Source organism: Cervus canadensis, chromosome 17, assembly GCF_019320065.1.
Source record: "Cervus canadensis isolate Bull #8, Minnesota chromosome 17, ASM1932006v1, whole genome shotgun sequence".
NCBI lineage: Eukaryota > Metazoa > Chordata > Mammalia > Artiodactyla > Cervidae > Cervus > Cervus canadensis.
Genome location: NC_057402.1, coordinates 42,821,235 through 42,844,193, shown reverse-complemented (window position 1 = coordinate 42,844,193; position 22,959 = coordinate 42,821,235). Strand labels below are relative to the sequence as shown.

At 48.7% G+C, this 22,959-nt stretch overlaps 1 protein-coding gene across 3 annotated transcripts in view; it reads right to left on the bottom strand.

Moving 5' to 3' along the window:
• RASGRF1 (Ras protein specific guanine nucleotide releasing factor 1) overlaps positions 1–22,959 on the bottom strand; it is a 102,541-nt gene that overhangs the window by 70,252 nt on the left and 9,330 nt on the right. For all 3 annotated transcript variants that reach the window (XM_043434494.1, XM_043434495.1, XM_043434496.1), the window contains exons 2-3: positions 8,309–8,415; positions 769–916 (exon numbers count right to left, since the gene is read on the bottom strand). In XM_043434494.1, coding sequence (XP_043290429.1) covers positions 769–916; positions 8,309–8,415 — 255 coding nt within the window. The remainder of the gene's footprint in view (positions 1–768; positions 917–8,308; positions 8,416–22,959) is intronic.

Below are 22,959 nucleotides of genomic sequence, written 5' to 3'. Positions count from 1 at the left end.
AGCCACACTCTGGCCCCACACCCGCCCCCTTAGTCCATGTGGTTGTCAGCAGAGTAACCAGGAGCTTGCCAATCAGTGACCTCACTTGATCTTCACAACCTTGTCAGCTAACGATAAAAAGCCTGTTCTTCAGAAAGAAGGTTGAGCACCGAAGAATTGATGCTTTCGAACTGTGGTGCTGGAGAAGACTCATGAGAGTCTCTTGGGCAGTAAGGAGATCAAACCAGTCAATTCTAAAGGAAATCAACCCTGAATATTCATTGGAAGGACTGATGCTGAAGCTGAAATTCCAATGCTTTAGCCACCTGATGTAAAGAGCTGACTCATTGGAAAAGATCCTGATGCTGGGAAAGATTGAAGGCAGGAGAAGAAGTGGATGACAGAGGATGAGATCGTTGGATAGCAACATCGACTCAAAGGACCTGAGTTTGAGCAAACCCCAGGAGATAGTGAAGGACAAGGAAGCTGGGTGTACTGCAGTCCATGGGGTCGCAAAGAGTTGGACATGACTTAGCGACTAAACAACAACATAGACAGAGGTGCAGAGAGACTGGGGGACTTGCTTCAGGTTGCAGCTGTTATGAGGCAGAGGTGGGCTTTGAACTCAGATCTGACCACCCGACCTTTTAAGTTTGGGGCTGACACAGCTGTGGCTGGGAGTTGGTCCCTCCTGCCCACCCTGTGTCTCCCTGAACCTGGGAAGCCCGGTTGTGAGGCTGGAGGCCGGGATCCCTGGCCAGCCTCCTCTGCTCCCGGGGTTGTGGTCACCTCTGCCTTCAGTCGCTCGATCTCCACCTCCCCGTCCTCGATCTGCTGCCGCAGCTGCTTGGCCACCGTCTTCTCGGTCTCCACGATCTGCAGCAGGTGCAGGTATTTTTGCATCAGCGCCTCGTGCTCCGTGGCCAGGGTCCGGTAGCTGTGGACAGAGGGAAAGGGCAGGTAGGACACTGCACCCACAGGAGCGGCTGCCTCTCAAGGACCTCCCACTTAAACTGGGGGGACACTGTTCAGTCTGGAATCTACTGACGTGACCTTCCAGGTTCCCTGGATGCAGCTGGTCAGTGGCGAGCCTGCTTAGAGACAGTGGCTTTTGTCACAAACTCAGAAGCCGCTTCACACAAGTTCTTTAAGTCCCAAAGAACTTATGGGGGAGACCCTCATGGCAAAATGGGACAATAATTGCTTCCCTACAAGCCCCCAGGATGGAGATGAGGATCCCAGGAGGCTGAGGACAGGGAAACAGCTTTGCTCTAGGAGAGGGGCTATGTGACGAAGGCGGTGGGCACGGGAGACTGGTCCCTTGATGGTGTCAGAGAAGGAGACTCTGCCCAGCGGTGCTCTGAAGGGGCAGGGAGGGGTGGTGGAAAGAGCTGGCAGCTTCTCCTCAGGGGGGTGGCAGGGGCAGAGGGTGAGCAGAGGACTTGGAGCCCGTACCTGGAGGAAAACACCTGATCCTCAAATCAAAGCTCCATGCTTGCTCCCCCATCCCCTTCTAGAGGTAAACCACAAGCTACAAGAGAGAACTCTTTGGTTAAAATAAGGCTTTGGTACATCTCTTATAATGAATTTAAACTAGAGTATCAGGTGTTAATGTTTTCCCAACTTCCCAAGAGGCTTAATTATCTTGACTTGCAAAGGAGATGCAGTCGAGAGCAGGAAGGAGTCCGTTTTCACACCGCTGGTCTCTCCTCCTTGCTCCACCAGTGTGAAGATTCAGAGCCTTCATCAGTTTGTTCTTAGTGGTGCTTCAAAACTGGGATCTGGAGTCTTATTGGCAGGAGAGTTTGGTCGGTTTTTGCCTCCCTTTCTCCCCTTCCCCTGTCTCCTCTGCTTGCCTCCCTTGCCTCCTCCTCCCCCAGTTTCCTGTTCTAAAAACACGATTTATTGGAGCATAAATTTACCATGTTGTGTTAGTTTCTGCTATAAGCAAAGTGATCCATCTATATGTGTACACATATCCCCTCCTCTTTGGAGCTCCTTCCCTTCTAGGTCACCGCAGAGCACTGAGTAGAGTTTCCGGTGCGGTACGGCAGGTTCTCGTTAGTCATCTGTCTCATTCACAGCAGTGTATATATATCCATCCCAATCTCTCGATTCCTCCCCCTGCTCCTGCCCCTTTGGTGTCCGTAAGTGTGTTCTTTATATCTGTGACTTTATTTCTGCGTTGCAAATAAATTCATCTGTACCATTTTTCCAGATTCCACATATAAGTGATACTACATGAAATTTGTTTTTCTCTTTCTGACTTCCTTGACTCTGTATAACACACGCTAGGCCCATCTGCACCTCTGTGCAGCACTGTCTTTATAGACTCACAGACTCTCAGAGCTGGAAGGACACTCCGGAATCACGAAAGGCCAACTGTCTCCTTTTATAAACAAAGAAACTGAGGCCCAGAGAGGGGAGGTGACTTGCCCCCCTGAATGACAGTCAATCACTGAGCGTTGAAGCTGGAGCTGGAATCGCACCACAGTTCCTAAAGAGTCAGGTCTGCGCTCTCCACGTGGCCGTCCAGTTTCCATCTAGTTCTCCTTACTGAGTTCCAGACCATAAGCCACACTTGGTGTTACATTTTATACATTGCTGTACAGACACATAGCCCAAAGGCATCCCATAATACTAGACTACTATGCATACAGTGGCAGAGTACATTGTGTCTCTATACCTGTTCCTATACTATGTGCTTATTTTTGTACATACCTTGTTGTACATACCTTCTACTATGTTGTGTCAAAGTGAAAGTGTTAGTTGCTCAGTCGTCTCCGACTTTTTTGTGGTCCCACAGATTGTAGCCTTCCAGGCCACCATGAAGACCTATGGCCAGCCAACCTGCTCCACAAATTAAAGATGCCTCTGAAAACACATCTAGACCTGCACGCTCGGTGCCAGACTGGACCCTGTTGGCTTCTCTCAGCCCTTCAGTCTGTGCTACGGTTGTCCATCCGAATAACATCTGACCTGAAGAGCTTCTGGGTGGCCATGACTTCTGGGTTGACACCAGCCGGGGACAGCTCACTGTCTCTCTGCAGTTATCTCATGGGCCAAAATGCCCACATCTCTTAGACAACCTAACTGTAGCCTCAGCAGCTAGTTTTTATCTTCCCCTTAAATGTGCTGGCCCAAAGCAAAAAAGCCTGTGTCTGAGTCGTCCAGTGTGGCCTTGGCAAGAGTTGAGGAGTCAGAATTGGTTTGGGACTTCTGGTCTCTCCTTTTTCTTCTCCCAACCTCTCTTCCCATTCTCTTTGAAAATAAAACTTTCCCTCAGAAAAGGATCAGAAGATGCTCCTCTGTGAATGTGTTCCTTACTCAGTTGTGTCCGACCCTTTGCTACCCCATGGACTATAGCCTGCCAGGCTCCTCTGTCCATGGGATTCTCCAGGCAAGAATACTGGAGTGGGTTGCCATTTCCTTCTTCAGGGGATCTTCCTGACCCAGGGATCGAACCCATGTCTCCTGTACTGGCAGGTGGATTCTTTACCAGTGAGTCACCTGGGACGCCCACTCTTTGGGCTGACCTTAAGATAGGGAGATTCTCTAGGTGGGCCTTACCTAATCACATAAGCCTTTATTTTATTTATTCATCTAATTTGTACAATATTTATTTGGCTGCACCGGGTCCTAGTTGCAGCCCTGAGACATGTCGGATCTTAGCTCCCCAACCAGGAATCAAACCCACATCCCTTGCACTGGAAGGCAGTGTCTTAACCACTGGACCACTAGAGAAGGCCCCACATGAACTTCTTAAAATGGAGAGCTTTCTCTGGCTGTCACAGAAGGAGTGGTCAGAGATTTGGGGCTGGAGAAGGATTTGGTGAATCACTGTTGGCTCAAGGATGGAGGGGACCACATGGCACAGAACGCCAGACTGCTGTGCTACAGGATGGAGCTGAGAGCCTTCCCTGACCACCAGCCAGCAGGGATGCGGTCCTATAAGAAACTGACCCTTGCCAACAATAGGAGTGAGCTTGGAAGCAGAGACATCTCCAGAACTTCGAGGTCAGAAGTTTGACTCCTTGACTTCAGCCCATGACCTCTGTGCAGAGACCACAGCCAAGTCTCAGTCCAGACTTCTGACCACAGAACTGTGAGAAATGGGTATGGTTTTAAGCTACTAAGTTTGTGAACATTTGTTCTGCAGCAGTAGAGAACTAAAACACACTAATAGACATAATTTATTAAACAAATTTGAGGGGAATTTGGGAATGGGATGCACAGACTATAAATGTACAGTTTGATTGAGGTGGATACATGCATATGCCCTGATTGAGATAAAGAAAATCCCCAACACCCCAGAATTCCCCTGTGCCCCTCCTCATCAATCCACACCCCAGAAGTAGCTACTGTTTGGATTTCTGTCACCACAGTTTAGTTCTGCCTGTGTTGTTAGACTTTCAGATAATAGGAATCAGACAGCATGTACTGTCTTGTGTCTGGCTCTTTTACTCCGCATTCTGGCTATCTGTTTTGTTACACATATTTGCAGTGGGTTCCTTTTTATTGTTGAGCGGTATTCCATCACAAGGATGCATCAAGGTTCTTTCCTACATCTGCCTGTTGATAGACACCTCAGCTATTTCTAGTTTGGGGGCTATTGTGCATAAAGCTGCTAAGGAAATTTGCATGTAAGACTTTCTGTGGATGCTTTTGATTTCTCTTGAGATAAATACTAGGAAGTGGAACTGCCGGGTCACAGAGGAGGTATATGTTTCACTTTTAAAGGAACTGCCTAACAATTTTTCAAAGTGGTTGAACCACTTTATGCTCCCACCAGCATCGTGTGATTTATAGTTACCCTACCCCCTCTCCAACATTTGCTACTGTCTTTTTTTTTTTTTTTTAATTTCTTTGGCTGCATCAGGTCTTAGTTGTGGCAGGAGGAATCTTCATTAGGTCATTCAGGATCTTTCATTGTGGCACACAGACTCTCTAGTTTGGCTCGTAGGCTTAGTTGCCCCTCTGTGTGTGAGATCTTAGTTCCCCAACTGGGGATCGAACCCATGTCCCCCCCATTTCAAGGTGGATTCTTAACCACCGAACCACCAGGGAAGTCCCCTTTGTGTATACTTCTAACACTTATCTGGGCTTCCCTGGTGGCTCAGCTGGTAAAGAATTCGTCTGCAATGTGGGAGACCTGGGTTCATTCCCTGGGTTGGGAAAATCCCCTGGAGAAGGGAACAGCTACCCACTCTAATATTCTGGCCTGGAGAATTCCATGGGGACGCAAAGAGTCGGACACGACTTTTTGAAAGTAAAAGTGAGCGACTTTCACTTTCACCACTTATCCATCTTTCATTTATTATTCATTTATCCACTTATCCATCATTTACCACCCACACATACACTCAACATCCAACTTCTGTCCATCCATCCTTGCATTCCTGCACTCAACATTTGCTGAGCCCTTGTCTATATAACTTTCCTTCCAAGGAGTAACTCTTTTAATTTCATGGCAGCAGTCACCATCTGCAGTGATTCTGGAGCCCAAAAAAATAAAGTCTGACACTGTTTCCACTGTCTCCCCATCTATTTCCCATGAGGTGATGGGACCAGATGCCATGATCTTAGTTTTCTGAATGTTAAGCTTTAAGCCAACTTTTTGACTCTCCTCTTTCACTTTCATCAAGAGGCTTTTTAGTTCCTCTTCACTCTCTGCCATAAGGGTGGTGTCATCTGCATATCTGAGGTTATTGACATTTCTCCCGGCAATCTTGATTCCAGCTTGTGCTTCTTCCAGCCCAGCGTTTTTCATGATGTACTCTGCATATAAGTTAAATAAGCAGGGTGACAATATACAGCCTTGACGTACTCCTTTTCCTATTTGGAACCAGTCTGTTGTTCCATGTCCAGTTCTAACTGTTGCTTCCTGACCCGAATACAAGTTTCTCAAGAGGCAGGTCAGGTGGTCTGGTATTCCCATCTCTTGAAGAATTTTCCACAGTTTATTGTGATCCACACAGTCAAAGGCTTTGGTGTAGTCAATAAAGCAGAAATAGATGTTTTTCTGGAACTCTTGTGCTTTTTCGATGATCCAGAGGATATTGGCAATTTGATCTCTGGTTCCTCTGCCTTTTCTAAAACCAGCTTGAACATCTGGAAGTTCACAGTTCACGTATTGCTGAAGCCTGGCTTGGAGAATTTTGAGCATTACTTTACTAGCATGTGAGATGAGTACAATTGTGCAGTAGTTTGAGCATTCTTTGGGATTGCCTTTCTTAGGGATTGGAATGAAAACGGACCTTTTCCAGTCCTGTGGCCACTGCTGAGTTTTCCAAATTTGCTGGCATATTGAGTGCAGCACTTTCACAGCATCATCTTTCAGGATGTGAAATAGCTCAACTGGAATTCCATCACATCCACTAGCTTTGTTCATAGTGATGCTTTCTAAGGCCCACTTGACTTCACATTCCAAGATGTCTGGCCCTAAGTGAGTGATCACACCATTGTGATTATCTGAGTCGTTAAGATCTTTTTTGTACAGTTCTTCTGTGTATTCTTGCCACCTCTTCTTAATATCCTCTGCTTCTGTTAGGTCCATACCATTTCTGTCCTTTATCGAACCCATCTTTTCCTGAAATGTTCCCTTGGTGTCTCTAATTTTCTTGAAGAGATCTCTAGTCTTTCCCATTCTATTGTTTTCCTCTATTTCTTTGCATTGATCGCTGAGGAAGGCTTTCTTATCTCTCCTGGCTATTCTTTGGAACTCTGCATTCAAATGGGAATATCTTTCCTTTTCTCCTTTGCTTTTCGCTTCTCTTCTTTTCACAGCTATTTTAAATCAAAAGACGCTTACTCCTTGGAAGGAAAGTTATGACCAACCTAGATAGCCTATTAAAAAGCAGAGACATTACTTTGCCAACAAAGGTCTGTCTGGTCAAGGCTATGGTTTTCCAGTGGATATGAGAGTTGGACTGTGAAGAAAGCTGAGCGCCGAGAAATTGATGCTTTTGAACTGTGGTGTGGGAGAAGACTCTTGAGAGTCCCTTGGACTGTAAGGAGATCCAACCAGTCCATCCTAAAGGAGATCAGTCCTGGGTGTTCATTGGAAGGGCTGATGCTGAAGCTGAAACTCCAGTACTTTGGCCACCCCATGGGAAGAGTTGACTCATTGGAAAAGACCCTGATGCTGGGAGGGATTGGGGGAAGGAGGAGAAGGGGACGACAGAGGATGAGATGTCTGGATGGCATCATTGACTCGATGGGCATGCGTTTGAGTAAACTCCGGGAGTTTGTGATGGACAGGGAGGCCTGGCGTGCTGTGATTCATGGGGTTGCAAAGAGTCAGACACGACTGAGCGACTGAACTGAACTGAACTGTCTGTATAAGGCCTTTGGTCCCTGCTCCCAAAAGCTTATATTTTGTAGAAAAGTAGATACAGAAACACAGCATTATCCACTCAGCCAGAAAGGTCTATTGTTTGAAGGGGTGAGTCTGGGTGTCCATCCTCCCTGAGAGTACTCAGCCCTGCTGGGGATTGCTAGCTCTGGGGCCACACCCCAGCCCCCAAGCCCATCATTTCCCCCAAACCTAGGAAGACTCCGTTCAGTTTGAAGCCCCTGTTTTCTCTGTTGCATGCACTCTCCTTCTGCTCTTCTCCCCACCTGGCCCAGTGAGTCCCTCCAGAGAGGGGCACACATGGATGGGAAGGAGGGGAAGAGCTGGCCAAGAATCTGCACATCTAAGCACAGAGAATTTCAGTCTATAGAGAAGACCAAGGCCCAGAAAAAAGACAGGACCAGCACATTCCTGCAGTATCCGGGTTAGAACTCAGGTAGTCTTAGCTTTTGGTGACCATAAAACCTTGTGCTTAGTCACTCAGTTGTGTCTGACTCTTTGTGACCCCATGGTCTATAGCCCACCGGGCTTCTCTGTTCATGGAATTCTCCAGGCAAGAATACTGGAGTGGGTAGCCATTTCTTTCTCCAGGGGATCTTCCCAAACCAGGGATTGAACCCGGGTCTCCAGCACTGTGAGTGGCTTCTTTACCGTCTGAGCCACCTGGGAAGTCCTGTAATAAAACCCTATAATCCAATCAAATTGGACTCAGTTCTCCTGGGATAATAAAAGAAGCTCATCTGGTTGGAGGCAGGAGGCCACCCTGCTGTTCCTCAGGGGCGCTTGGTTCCTTGTGCACCCCGGAGAGGCACATCAGAGCCCCGGGTCTCTAAGGGTGGACCCGTCAAGATGCCCTTCTTACAGCTTCATGTTCCCTCCATGTGCTCCCTCTCCATGTCTTCCCCTCCCGGGGTTTGAGTTTGCCCAGGACGGGGCCCAGTCTCCCGCCTGGACCTTGGGGTGGCCGAGGCGTACCTGGCATGAGCGATGGCCGCCACCCACTCGTCACAGTCCTTGGCGTCCTCTGTCCTCAGCTCCAAGGCTTTCTGGTTCTCGTGGCTGAAGTTAACCGTGAAATAGTGCTGCCCAAAGAAAAAGAAGACAGCCCCGATTACCAGGGTGATGGGCAGGGAATCAGTGGCGTCTCCTGTCATCCATCTGGCTGCTTTGCAAAACCCTCTGCTGCCACATCTGCTAGGCACGCACTCATTATCGATGATCATCTCAATGCCATTCTATTTAGCAGTTTCAAACTCTGATTAAGGCAGGCTTTGTACAATGTAATAGAACCTATGCTTAGGTTATTGTAAGAAGGAAGCAAAACCCACAGAGCCCTCTTTGCCAATAGACTGCACAAAAGCCAGTTTTAAACCATCAGGTATGCTGGGAGAAAGGCAGAGGAAACACACCAAGAGAGCATCCCCTCTGGGAACTGGATACCCACTCAGGGCAGCATTCATTTCATTCACTCCACAAAAACATTCTGTGTATTCTACTATGTCCTGGCCTTAGAGCAAGAAACAGACCCTAGCAGAGCTCACCAGAAGCCAGCTCCATGTTGGGAGCTGGTGGCCGACTTAGAGCTGGGTCACATGGGGGGTCTGCTCTCCAAACTGCCAGGCCAGCAAAGAGCCAACAATAGACACAAGTGTAATATCATTCTATGAACGAACACCTGTTAAGCTGTTAGAACACCGGAAATCTAGTAAGCCCACATGTTTGCTATCATTAATGTAGTGCAATGATCATTACCCTCATGGAGGTAAGCAAAAAGGGCCCAGGGAAAGTCACGCACTGATTCAGCCCAGGAAAAGCAGGAGGCCTTCCCAGAGGACGAGGTGTTTGTCCAGGTTTTACTTCAGTCGATGGAAGAACATGGAGGGAGCATGGACATCTAGAGTGCACGGCATGTACCAGGGGTGGGAATAAGGCATGCCAGAGCTGAGGCTGGGCGGGAGGAGAGGCCTGCATGGTGGAACTGAGTGGAAGGACCATTCCCAGGTCTCTGGCTTGAGCACCTTAGGAGGGTGGGATGTAAGAGACTGGAGGAGGCACTGGCAGGATAAAGGGCAGGTGTCAGGGAGTCAAGGATGGGAGTGGACATGCAGACTGTGTGTGCCTGGAGGACTGTGTCTTTCTGGTTGCAGACAGGAGTCTAGGGTGCCAGTTTCAGGATGGAGAGGGAAGCTGGGAGCAGACTCAGTCAGAGAGAAGGTGCATAAGCAACGAATTGGGACCCCACCTGCGGAGGCCACCTGGGTCTGGCCCTGGAGGAGAGAGGCTGCGAGGTGCAGAGGGGGCCCCCCAAAACCTGCCTGTTCAGAAGATGCCCTGCAGGCCACTGTGTGGTCAGGGAGTGCTGTCCCCTGTTCCTCCCTCCCCTGCAGCCCGGGCAGCAGGGAGCAACAGCACAAGGGCATAAACTTATTTTTTTGCTTCCGCTGACGTTACTGTCTTTCTGTTCATTGTCATTCTTGGTGGCAGCCCGGGGGGTGTGTGTGTGTGCATGTGCGTGTGAGCTGCACAGTCAATGTCTCTCACTCGTTTCCTAGGAAACAGATCTGGCTGTAGAATGAAATGTCAGCTGCAGCCGCACGTAACTGAATTGGGAAGGCTCCGGTGGGCACTCCCCCCTCCCTGGAGAAGGCAGCGGGTGACACATGCAGCTGCAGGCGACAAGCTAGCACATTCCCCATATCCCCAGGGGTTGAGAGCTCACACATGCCTGACTTAACTTCACTCTGTCTAATAGGCTCCAGGTTCAGAGATCTGGCTATACGATGAAATGCCAGTGGAGGGGGTAGAAGGGGCTGGGGAAGGGGCCTCTGGGAGCCCTGTGATCTTGTGTATTCCCAAATGCATCAAGTGGAACAGGTCTTGTGATCTGTTGACCACAGATAAATGTGAGGTGTAGAAAAGTCAGGCCACTTGCCCAAGGTCACATAGCTGGAAAGGAAAGGAGCCAGAATAACACCTCCCCCGGGCACCTACCATCCACTCAGATCTTGGGCTTGATGCTGGGGTGAAGGATGGAAAAGGCAAGGTCCCTACCTGAAGGCACTTCTGGCCAGGGGAGGCTCAGGGTCCTAACTCCAAAACAAGGCTCTCTCAGCTCCACACGGGCTCAGCAGGGCTGCCGGGTCCCCAAAGAGTCCCCAGGGGAACTCAGTACAGTCAGAGCTGGCTGGACTCACCCGTGGCCCTGGCCATTCCCAGGGCAGGCGTAGTTTCCTTCCCCCAAGAGCCGTGGGGGGACCCGGAGCTGCTCGCCCTGGGGAGGAGCCAGCCGGGCTTGGTGGAGGCCCCCGAGTCTGGCTACTCAGAGCTGCAAGCAGGTGGTGGGCTTGGCTGAGGCCCCTCCCTCCCAGCAGAACCTTCTTTCTAGTTGTGGTACACGTACACAAGGGAATATCACTCAGCCATAAAAAGGAACACACACCAGTCAGTTCTACTGAGGTGAATGAACCTAGAGCCTGTTATACAGAGTGAAGACAGAAAGAGGAAAACAAATATTATGGAAAGAGGAAAACAAATAGTATGTTAATGCATATATATGGAATCTAGAAAAATGGTACTAATGAATCTCTCTGCAGGTCAGCAGTGGAGACGCACACTTAGAGAACAGACTTGTGGACACGAGGAGGGAAAGGAGAGGGTGGGAAAAATTGAGAGAGCAGCACTGAAACATATACATTACCGTATGTAGAACAGATAGTTGGTGGGAATTTGCTGTATGACGCAGGAAGCTCAAAACCGGTGCTCTGTGACAAGCTAGAGGGGTGGGATGGGGTGGGAGGAAGGTTCAAGAGGGAGGGGACAAATGTATACCTATGGCTGATTCATGTTGATGTATGGCAGAAACCAACACAATATTGTAAAGCATTTATCCTCCAAATAATAATAAATAATTTTAAAAAGAACCTTCTTTCTAAGCAGTCTTGCTTCACGGATAAGCAGATGTCTACCTGCCACCCTGTGTACTGTAACCCCCTGCCACCTCACCTCAGCTGGACGACTGACTGTGAGGAAGGAAGCCAGGAAAGTCGCCTCCCTTCTCCTCCCCAGCCCCAGCTTGAATCTGGCCTTCAGAAACATCTGGCTTTGTTTTTTCTTTTTTTAACATCTAAAACTTTATTTATTATTGGAATATAGTTGCTTTACAATGTTGTGTTAATTTTTGTTGTAGAACAAAATGAATCGGCTTTATTTATACACATGCCCCCTCCCTCTTGGGCCGCCCTCCCACCCCACCCCAGCCCACCCTCGAGGTCATCAGAGAGCACAGGGCTGAGCTCCCTGTTCTGTGCAGCAGCCTCCCACTAGCTATCTGTCTTACACATGCAGTGTATATATGTCAGTGCTACTCTTTCAATTCATCCCAACCTGTCCGTCCCCTCCTGTGTCCACAAGCCCATTCTCTGCATCTGCCTTTCTATTTATGCCCTGCAAATAGCTTCATTAGTACCATTTTTCTAGATTCCACATATATGTGTCAAGTTACGATATTCGTTTTTCTCTTCCTGACGTACTTCACTCCGTAGGGCAGTCTCTAGGAGAGTCCTCTGGCTTTCGACAGGTGCTGATATTCAGTTCTCTGTCCCTCAGACCAGAGACAGGGCTCCCAGAGGCCCCTTCCCCAGCCCCTCACACCCCCTCCACCGCGAGCTGTCAGTTTACCCCTCCGTCCATCCCACTACTGTGTGGCCTGGCATGTGTCCCCATTGCCGCTATTCCAGTTCAGGTCCTGGGACCTTTCTCCCACAAGCATCCTGCATCTCTCATCCTTAGAGATAGCACCTAGACCCTGAATAACCGACTGGCTAGAAATGCAGGTGAAGTAGCCCACTGGCTGGAGGGATGTGCATACGGCCATAACAGCAGGCAAGAGCCACTGCATCTCCAAAGAAGCTGGCTACGGATGCCAGAGTGAGCTCTGGAGAACTTGCAGAGCATCTTCAGGGCAGAAACCAAAGGACCTGCAGTGCTGGCAGCGGGGAGGGGTGGTGGTGCTTGGCCGTAGATAAAGGGGAAATCAGAGGCCCTGGGCATCAGGCCAGGTTCTCAGCACACATTATCACCTCAACCCCAGGTGTGAAACGGATCACCTCCACTTAACTGGGGAAGCGGAGGCAAGCACCATGGTTTGCCCAAGGTCACCAGCCAGGAAACGGCCCAGCTGAGCCAGGACTGAGGGCTGCCCTGGGCTGGAATGTAAGCGCTTCAGATGACTAGAGTGTTCCCTCTGTGCTTGTAAACCTCCCCACTGAGAGCTGGCCTGTACAACCACGTTGCCTGACTGACTAGCAGAAAGTGTTCACTAAGGGAAAGTAAAACTTCTACCTGGCAATTCTGAGTCATCACCCCACCTGACTTCAGGCAGCCAAATAAATGAGACTTCTCTGGACGTGGGAATTGGGAGATGAGGGAAATGGAGACAAAGGACGAGGGAGAGCTTCAGGGAAGTACAGAGAGACAGAAGGAAAAGCACACAGGGGCACAGAGACTGAGAGAGGAAGTGCAGTTCACCGTGAAAGAACGAAACCCACACCTACGGAGAGAACGGGTGAGCCAGAGGCTCCAGGAGGATGCTAAGAAAGAAGGATGTTTTAGATGCTTTGTTGTGTTAGTTGTTCAGTCGTGTCCAACTCTCTGTAAGCCCATGGACTGTAGTTTACCGTAGCCCACCACCAGGCTCCTCTGTTCATGGGATTCTCCAGGCAAGAATACTGAAGTGGGTTGCCATTCCCTTCTCCAGGGGGGTCTTCCCGATCCAGTGATCGAACCTAGGTCTCCTGCATTGTAGGCAGATTACCATCTGAGCAACTAGAGAAGGCCAGATACTAAACAATTTATTTATTTGACTGTGACAAATCTTCCTTGTGGCACACAGTATCTTTTTTTTTTCTTTTTTTAAGCTGTGGCACGTGGGATCTAGTTCCCTGAATGAGGGATGGAACTCAGGCCCCTTGCATTGGGAGTGGAGTCTTAACCACTGGACCACCAAGGGAGTTCCCAAAATAGGTGACTTCTTGGCCTGTATGGGTTGCTGTGGACTTGGGAGCAAAAATGTGATGACTGTCCAGCCCTGAGCCACTTCAGCAGCTCAGGGCAACATCAAAGAACAACTGCCCATCTTGTGGGTAGATGCACTGCCGCATAGCAAGAAACAGGCTGGTCCCTACCCAAAGGATGTTCAAGACTGACCTCCCATCCTCTGCTGGTTGCGATCACCCCACCCCACCCCCATCCCTGGATGCCACCCTTGGGCTTGGCTGCCCACGGGTGTGCACGAGAGACAGGATGCCAGGTTGAGAGCGGCTGGCCTGGTATGCCTGAGCCTGAAGCTCTGTCCTGATGATGGCCCTCAGGACCCAGGGTGAGGCTGTTTCCCATCACTGAATCCTCAGTGGGGAGTGGGGCTGCCTTTGGCTTGGCTGCTCCAAGGAGCCTACCTCTTGGTTCTTGGAGCAGGAAAAATACCATCTCCCCTTCTCTCTGGTTCTTTGATTTTGTTCTTATTTTTCAGCTGCACTATGGCTCAGTGATAAAGAACCTGCCTGCCAATGCCAGAGATGCAGGAGACTCTGGTTCAATCCCTTGGTTGGGAAAATCCCCTGAAGGAGGAAATGGCAACCCACTCCAGTATTCTTGTCTGGGAAATCCCGTGGACAGAGGAGCCTGGGGGGCTACAGTCCATGGGGTCACAAGAGTCAGACATGACTTCGCAACTAAACCATCATGAGGCATGTAGGATCTTAATTCCCTAACCAGGGATGGAACCCGCACCCTCTACACTGGAGGCAGAGTCTTAACCACTGGACCACCAGGAAAGTCACCTAATCTTGTTATTTCCATTGTTCTCTGTCTCTTGGCTCCTTTTGAACCTCTGCACCTCTCTGTCCCTTTCCCCTTGTATCTCTCTCGCTGCCTCTCTCCTCTCTATCCCTCCAAGTCCCTCTGCCCCTTCTCCCAGCCTCTGTCCACATGGCAGGTGAGATCACCTGGCCACAGCTGCATCACCAGCTGCAGAAAACAGCCCAAATATGGGGCCCTTGTCTTCCTTGAGTTGCTCAGGCTCCTCTTGCTCAGGCTGGTGACTGGCTGCTTCCAGGGTTAGGGGCTCCTCTTTCTTTCTCTACCCTGTCTGGGAAGCCCAGACACACGTCCTTGGGCCCCCACACACTCTCCCCTTTCTAAACTCCTTTCTAGTTGGTTTGGGTGTTTGGGGACAGACTTTCTAGATGCCAGACAATTATGACCTGTGACAGGGGCCTGGGCTTAGGCAGGAATAGGGGACCCAATGGCCTGCTTTGGTTCCAGATCCTGGGGTCAAGGCCTCTTTTTGGCCAGCCCAGCTCCCTGGAGCTCTGTAACTACCATAGCGAACCAGAGAGTGCTCCACCGCCAGCGACCGCCTGAGGATCTCACAGGCTTGTAGTCCAGAAGGTAGATGGGGCGTCTCTGTGCGTTCTGGGTAAACGCTATCAGTATCCATCTTTTCTAGGGATGACCAGCGACCCTGGTTGTGCTTGGCCTCCCCCTCGCCTCCTGCCTATCCCAACTGGCTGGGGGGCTTCCGCACCTCCACAGGGTGCAGAACATGGGGGAACCACTGACAGATGCGGTGACCAAACATCCCAGTTGGCCTGGGACTATATGTCACAACAAACTGTGGAAAATTCTTCAAGAGATGGGAATACCAGACCACCTTACCAGGCTCCCGAGAAATCTGTATGCAGGTCAAGAAACCAGACATGGAACCAGACATGGAACAACAGACTGGTTCCAAACTGGGAAGGGAGTACATCAAAGGCTGTATATTGTCACCCTGCTTATTTAACTTATATGCAGAGTACATCATGTGAAATGCTGGGCTGGACAAAGCACAAGCTAGAATCAGGATTGCTGGGAGAAATATCAGTAACTTCAGTTACACAGATGACACCACCCTTATGGCTGAAAGTGAAGAGGAACTAAACAGCCTCTTGATGAAAATGAAAGAGGAGAGTGAAAAAATTGGCTTAAAACTCAACATTAAAAAAACTAAGATCATGGCACCCAGTCCCATCACTTCACGGCAAATACGGGGGAAACAATGGAAACAGTGACAGACTTTACTTTCTTGGGCTCCAAAATCATGGCAGATGGTGACTGCAGCCATGAAATTAAAAGATGCTTGCTCCTTGAAAGAAAAGCTATGACCAACCTAGACAGCATACTAAAAAGCAGAGATATTACTTTGCCAACAAAGGTCCATCTAGTCAAAGCTATGGCTTTTCCAGTAGTCATGTATGGATGTGAGCGTTGGACTATAAAGAAAGTTGAGTGCTGAAGAATTGATGCTTTTGATTTGTGATGTTGGAGAAAACTCTTCAGAGTTCCTTGGACTATAAGGAGATTCAACCAGTCCATCCTAAAGGAAATAAGTCCTGAATATTCATCGGAAGGACTGATGCTGAAGCTGAAACTGCAATATTTTGGCCACCTGATGCAAAGAACTGACTCATTGGAAAAGACTGATGCTGGGAAAGATCAAAGGCAGGAGGAGAAGGGAACAACAGAGCAACAGAGGATGAGATGGTTGGATGGCATCACCGACTCAATGGACATGAATTTGAGCAAGCTCTGGGAATTGGTGATGGACAGGGATGTCTGGCGTGCTGCAGTCCATGGGGTCACAAAGAGTTGGACATGACTGAGTGACTGAACTGAACTGAACTGAGGCACTTCTGTGAGCACTGGACTTCTGGAGCTAAAACCAAGATAGTCCTGAGCACACCAGGACCCCTGGTCACCCTACAAAAGGTGGAGCAGGTGGAAGTCCCAACAGTGGGGTCCATGCTTGGCTGTGCGACTCAGAACCAGGGACTCTGGGCTGCCTCTGCCTCTCCCCCTGGCAAGTGGAAAGTGAAAGTGTTAGTCACTCAGTCGTGTCCAACTCTGCCACCCCATGGAGTGTGGGCCCGCCAGGTTCCTTTAGCCATGGGATTCTCCAGGCAAGAATACTGGAGTGGGCTGCCATTCCCTTCTCCAGGGGATCTTCCTGACCCAGGGATTGAACCTGGGTCTCCTGCATGCAGGCAGATTCTTTACCATCTGAGCCAGTTGGGAAGCTTCCTGGCAAGTGGGCATGACTCTGACACCCGCCTGGTCAATACGCATGAGTGGCTCAGTCATGCAAAGTCAAGGTCTCTCCTCCTGTAACTATCTACCTGAGTGACTTCTCCTTTGTGAATTCAGCCTATGTTCTTTGTCCCCACTGTAAACCCATACACTGTCCATCTCATGGTAGTAATCAGTGACAAACGTGGAAGCCTGCGAAGCCTAGTGCTTTCTGCAAGGTGCAGGCACATCTCACCCTCAGGCCTTAACGGATCTCTTTCCTGCTCCCTCTGGGCTGTCCGGCGTGCCAGCCCCTATGCTTCTCCATCAAAGCCATTGTCCTCTTGTGATGACTTTTTACTGTCTTTCGTATCACAGTAAGTCCCTTATATACAAACAAGTCCTGTTCCAAGAGCACGATCGTAAGTTCAATTTGTTCATGAGTCCAACAAAATAAGTCTAAGTACCCAACTGACATGATTGGCTACATAGTACTGTACTGTGATAGGTGTAGAATACTTTTCCCACTAGCAATACATAAAAAACAAACACAAAAATTAAACAGTTTTAGTCTTAACAATGCAGTACCTTGAAAAGCACAGTAGTACCAGCCACATCACCGCTGCTTTTACGCTTGCTTCCAGACATCCTGGGCTTGCAAAAAAGACACTGCACTATTGTATTCTACATAGTACTGGACAGTAAAGTGCACAGAAGCACAACCGTTTGGAGAGGATGCACGCACGTGACAAGGTACGCCAGACACGTGAACTAACTCATGTGACTGGACATGCGAACACACGTTTACATCTTTGAAAGTTCACAACTTGAAGGTTGGTATGTAGGGGACTTGCTGTAGAGCAGAGAGTCTCGATCTGGGCCTCCCAGTAGAGATACCTGAGAATCTAAGCTGACATGGATGCTCGAGCCGTTTTTAGGCACATTAAACCAGAACGTGGGAGCAGAGAATAGGGAGGGGATAGGTTTCAGGCACTGGTGTTTTTCAAAGCCTTCCTGTTGGTCCCAGTGTTCATCCAGTGCTGTGAACCCCTAACAGGGAGCAGTGTCTGCAGAAGAAGCACCTCTTTCCCCTACTCATCCCCCCACATTCTCCTGGAGCCCCTCGTCCTGGAGCAGCCATAGACGCATGCCATCCATTCAGGAATTTTCAGTTATTTGGAACAGTGACAGGGAGAGACCAAATTAATGAGCAGTGTGTGTTGAACTTGAAGTACCAACAACAAAGGAGGAGGCAGAAACGTCTCAGAGAGAAGCGGAGACAGAGCATGGAACTAGAGTGGGGGTGGGGAAGACAGGGCAGAGAGAGATATTTCTGGTCCAGGCCTTGGAGACCCGGACACAGGTTTGCTCCATGGGTTCCATTAATTACCACAGTAACCATTCCAAGAGCAGTCCTTTTTGCTTAAGCTGCTTTGAATGGGCTCCTGCTCCTTTCAAACAAATGATTCCTGACCAAGAATGTCCCCAGAGCCTGGCACTATGCCTTGGCCTGGGTTTGGAATGGTTTGGAATGGCCTTCGTTTGCTGAATGGGTGACTGAATGCATGTGTCACCACGGCACGGGAGCCCAGATCACTAATTGATGCACAGCAAACGCCACAAAGCAGGTGGCATTGCATTTACTTCTCAGGTGGGTGAGTTGTCTGGAAAGGTGTGGGCCATGGCTTTCCATTAACGAGGCTTATGTCTCTTTAGGGAGAGGAGGCCCGCTCACTTCACAAAGGCCTTGAGCAGTCGTGCAATGAAGGGACTTCTTTTCTTAAATATGTTTATTGATGCATGTTGTTTAAAAATATTTATTTTTTTGGCTGCATTAGGTCTTAGTTGTGGCATGCAGGATAGAGTTCCCTGACCAGGGATTGAAATCCAGGCCCCTGCATTGGAAGTGCAGTGTCTTAGCCACTGGAGCACCAGGGAAGTCCCTGAAGGAATTTCTTCCAGAACTTATCTCACCATGGAACACTTTCCATTTTTTGGAAGATCTATCAACATTCCATAAAACCAGTGTTCTGGGACCCTGGAGCTGTGGCACATGCTAGGCTTTGGAGTCACTTGGGTTTAAATTTATTACATATTATTAGCCTTGGTGTCTTCAATATGTCTCTTCATTTCTGTGGACCTGTTTTCTCTTTCACAAAAAGGGGAGGATATTACAAATCTCACAGGGTTGTGCAAAATATATGATGCTATGAAAGCTCCTGGTTCATAAAAGTGCTCAATAATGGTTTTTAAACCACACGAATCATTTGCCAGGTCCAAGTGATGGGTCTAAACAAGCTGTGTGCTCAGTCACTCAGTCATGTCTGACTCTTTGTGACCCCATGGACAGTAGCCTGCCAGGCTCCTCTGTCCATGGGATTTTGCAGGCAGGAATACTGGAGGGGGTTGCCATTTTCTCCTCCAGCGGATCTTCTTGATCCATGGAAGAGTTTCCTGCATTGGCAGGAGGAATTTTTTACCACTGAGCCACCTGGGAAGCCCCAGCAAAACAACTAGTCAGTGACCAATTACTAGAAAAACCACACACTTGTGCATATACATGCTGGGTACAAATTGTGCCCTCCTAACATTCATGTCCATCAGAATCTGTGACTAAGAACTTATTTGCAAATATGTGTTATGTAAAAAAAAATGGTACAAAGGAATTGATTGACAAAACAGAAATAGAGTCACAGATGTAGAAAACAAACTTATGGTTACAACAGGGAAAGGTGAGGTAGGGATAAATTGGGAGTTTGGGATTGATATATACTAACTACTCTATGTAAAATAGATGACTAATGAGAACTCTATTCAATACTCGGTAATGGCCTATACGAGAAAAGAATCTAAAAAAGGGGATATATGTATATGTACAGCTGATTCACTTTGCTGTACACCTAAAACTAACATAACATTGTAAATCAACTCTACTCCAATAAAATTTTTTTAAAAAAGACCTTATTTGAAAATAGGATCTTTACAGATGTAAGCAAGGGAAGATGAAGTCATACTGGATTAACAATAAAAAGAGAGAAATCTGGACAGACACACAGGGAAGGAAGTCGTGTGAAGAGGGAGGCAGAGACTGGAGAGACGAATCTACACATCAAGGACTACCAAGGATTGCTGGCAGCCATCAGGAGCCAGCAGAAGAAAGGAAAGACTCTTTCCCCAGAGACTGCAAAGGGACCATGGCCCCGCAGGCATCTTGGTCTCAGACCTCTAGCCTCTGGAGCTATGAGGGAATACACTGCTGTTGTTGTAAACTAACCCTCCTTAAATAAACAATACATATGCACAGGTACACACACAAGAGGCACGGGAGAGGCTTAGAAACTGAAGCGTCAGAGCTTCAAAGGATTACTCTGAATCAGCCATTTGGGGTGTTGTTTCCAACACCTTCAGCTCCTGTTTCTTCCTCATTTCTGATATTCAATGGGCCACCAAGTTCTCCGCTTTGGATATCTCTGGCACTGTGTGTTCTCCCATCCTCACCGCTGTGCCTGCTTCCAAGTTTCCTCATCTTCCAACTGGGTAAACCATTCCCTCTGGTCTCCCTGCCCCTGGTCTTATCCCCTCTGATTCATGCTCCTTGACCAGAAACCAGACCCATTGTCCTGTCTGGGCCTCTGCTCGCTGTCTCCTCCAAGAGGGAAGTGGGCTGGGGTCAGCGGCAGGATGGAGGCCATCACTCTTGGTCAGCCCCACCCCTTCCTCTTGGTAGGTCCACTCCAGTGGCCTGGTTAGATACAGTCAGCTTCTCTCCCACGGGCCCTGGCTCCTCCCTCCTGGTCCATCTTTGGGACCATGGTCCCAGTTGGCCCTGTCCCTCAGTCAGCCCTCTCTGCCTGATGCTGCGGAGGTCCCAGTGCAAACAGGACTGTGCTAGAGAGGACCTGAAGGGGCCTCATTGGCATGTGTATATATATGTGTGTGTGTATGTGCAGTGTTCTGCCTGAAGTCCACCTCTCCCTCCATAAGGGGCCACCCACTCAGGCTCCCCATCAGCTGAGGTCCCTTTCCACCTCTCACCGTTGAGATCCCAGGGGAAGTACGTCTGCTCTCTGGATTTCGCAGAAGAGGTCCTGCTGACTCAGGCCAGGCCCCCTCAGACGCTTGCACATTGCGCTGTCTCACAGTGTCTGTAGCACAGTGAATGGCTCTTCAGGCTGCTTCCTCCCTGCCCTGGCTGCACCACCCTTCTGTCTGGGGCATACAGAGGGGTGTCCCTGGGTACAGTGTGTTCCAAATGGTCCTACTCAACAGAAGTACTGGCCTTGACCAGCCCCACTGGTACTCTCACACCAACCCAGAAAGGACCCTGCCTACTCACACCCTCCACCTCACTTGACATGACTCCACTTGGAGTCTGGAAGCCACTTCATGACTTTCTCCCTACCTGCCCTCCCACCTACCCTGCTGTGAGTGCCCACATTTCACTGACCTCTGCCTCTGAGTTCTCAAGTCATGGTCCTCCTAGGGCCTGGTTACCACACCAGAAAGATTATATATACAAAGATATATAGATACATGGCCATATATGTGCATGTCTGTATAATTATACAAAGGGTAACAAACTGCAAACACTATTCTACATGTGTTTTTCTGACTATATTGTGGAGATAGTTCTCTATAAGTATATTTACTGCCCTCACCTTTTTTTTATAGCTGCATAGTATTCCACTGTGTGGATGTGCTGCAGTTTATTTAGCTAATCTCCTCTTGAGGGACATTTGGGTAATTTATAGTCTTTTTTCTTATAAACATACCTGAAATTAGTAAACACCTTTGTACATAGGTCATTTCTAACTGGGTTTTTGACAGAAGGTGAAAGACAGACCTAGCCAGATTGGAATTCTTTCCTTCTTTCAGCAAAGCAAAAATTCCTTCTATGCAGCTATAAAAAAGGATGAAGACAATCAATATAGAGAATTATCTCCACAATATAGTGAGAAAAACGTGTAGAATAGTGCTTGCAGTATGTTGCCATTTATATAATTATACAGACATGCATATATATGGCCATACATCTATATACCTTTGCATATATTTGCATGTACAATCTCTCTGGAAGAATGCATAAGCAACTGGTAACATTAAAATCCTCTGTGGAGAACTAGATTGCCAGGGTTAGCAGTGGGAAGCAGCATTGTCACTGTATATGTCTTTGTAACTTCTGAATGTCAAACCATGGGACTATATTACCAATTCTAAAATTTTAAAATAAAAGGCAGTGGCTGTTTGAGAGTGCCTAACTGACCATCCACTTCCCAGGTTCTCCAAGCTGCCCCCTGCATTGTCCAGTCACCAGGACACTATCTTTTGGACCTCAGCATTGTAGCCTCAAGGAGTGTGATCTTCAGTGAGCACACTCAGCCTGCCCTGAGAGCCAGTGGGAGCCACTGATGGGGGGTGAACCTCTGTTTCTGCAGTGACTCCGCCCCTGAAGTCCTCATCACTCCCCAGTGGTCTCCCATATGTAAGCCCCTGGGGGTATACAAGTGCTCCTACTGGATGAACTGCACTGTGACTTTCTGGGAGGCAATGGGTGTTCCATAATTGGCTGGTTTCCCTTTGTGCCCAGGCTACCAGGAAGCTCTCAGATGTAATTACGCGCCTGCCTCTCCTCACCTGTGCCCACACTGTATGGGCTCTCCATCCAGAACACCAGTCCTTCCCCCAAGCTCCCCAAAGTCTGTGGATCTGACAGAGAGGTGAGGGTAGTCCAGGCGACAACCAGTGTAGCTAGAGGGCAGGGAAGACCCACTGTTGGGGAAAGGGTAGACGGGCAGCAGCAGGCTAGGGGTAAGGTTAACAGGCACACAGAGAATGCTGCATGATTGACTAGTGCTTCCAAGCTATTTCACTAACTCCTTGAGTTTGGCTAAGAGTCTAAGAGGAAATTCCACAAAGCTGGTTATATTTCACTCATATAGTCTGAGAGAGGAAAAGTCAATCAAGTCTGTCTGAATTTCCAGACGTGTTTTTGGAATGCCAGCTACAGCGGCTAAAAATTCATTCATTCACACTTCTAAAATTAATTTCATTTTAAGGTCTTAGTTAGATTTTCCAATTTGAAAAATAAATCAAAATTCAACTGGGAATTATCTTCTCGAAAATAATTCTCTCTTTTTCAGGGGAAAGAAACTGCATTAGCCTTGCTCGTTTGGTAAGATGTGGTATAAACTGCTGAATTTAACAACAGAGGCCTGGATGCCCTCTGCTCTTAACAACCAGAACCAGGAGGCCTGACATTTATTAGCAGCGAGGGCTCGGGGTCTGGCTTGACACAGACACCTAGGTGTCTGTGGAGAGATGAGCTCCATCTATCTGAGCTTCTTCCGAGCAAGGGTGAGCTCTTCCCATGTACAACTGCAGGAGCAGCAGGGTTACCTTGGTGTTGCACGAAACGCCAGGCATGGAAAGAACTTTGTAAGCCGTCAGCTGCAAAGGTGCTCTATCCGAGTGGTGGCTGGAGGAGAAGGTATGGAGACCACCTGGAGCTTGCACGGGCTCACTAC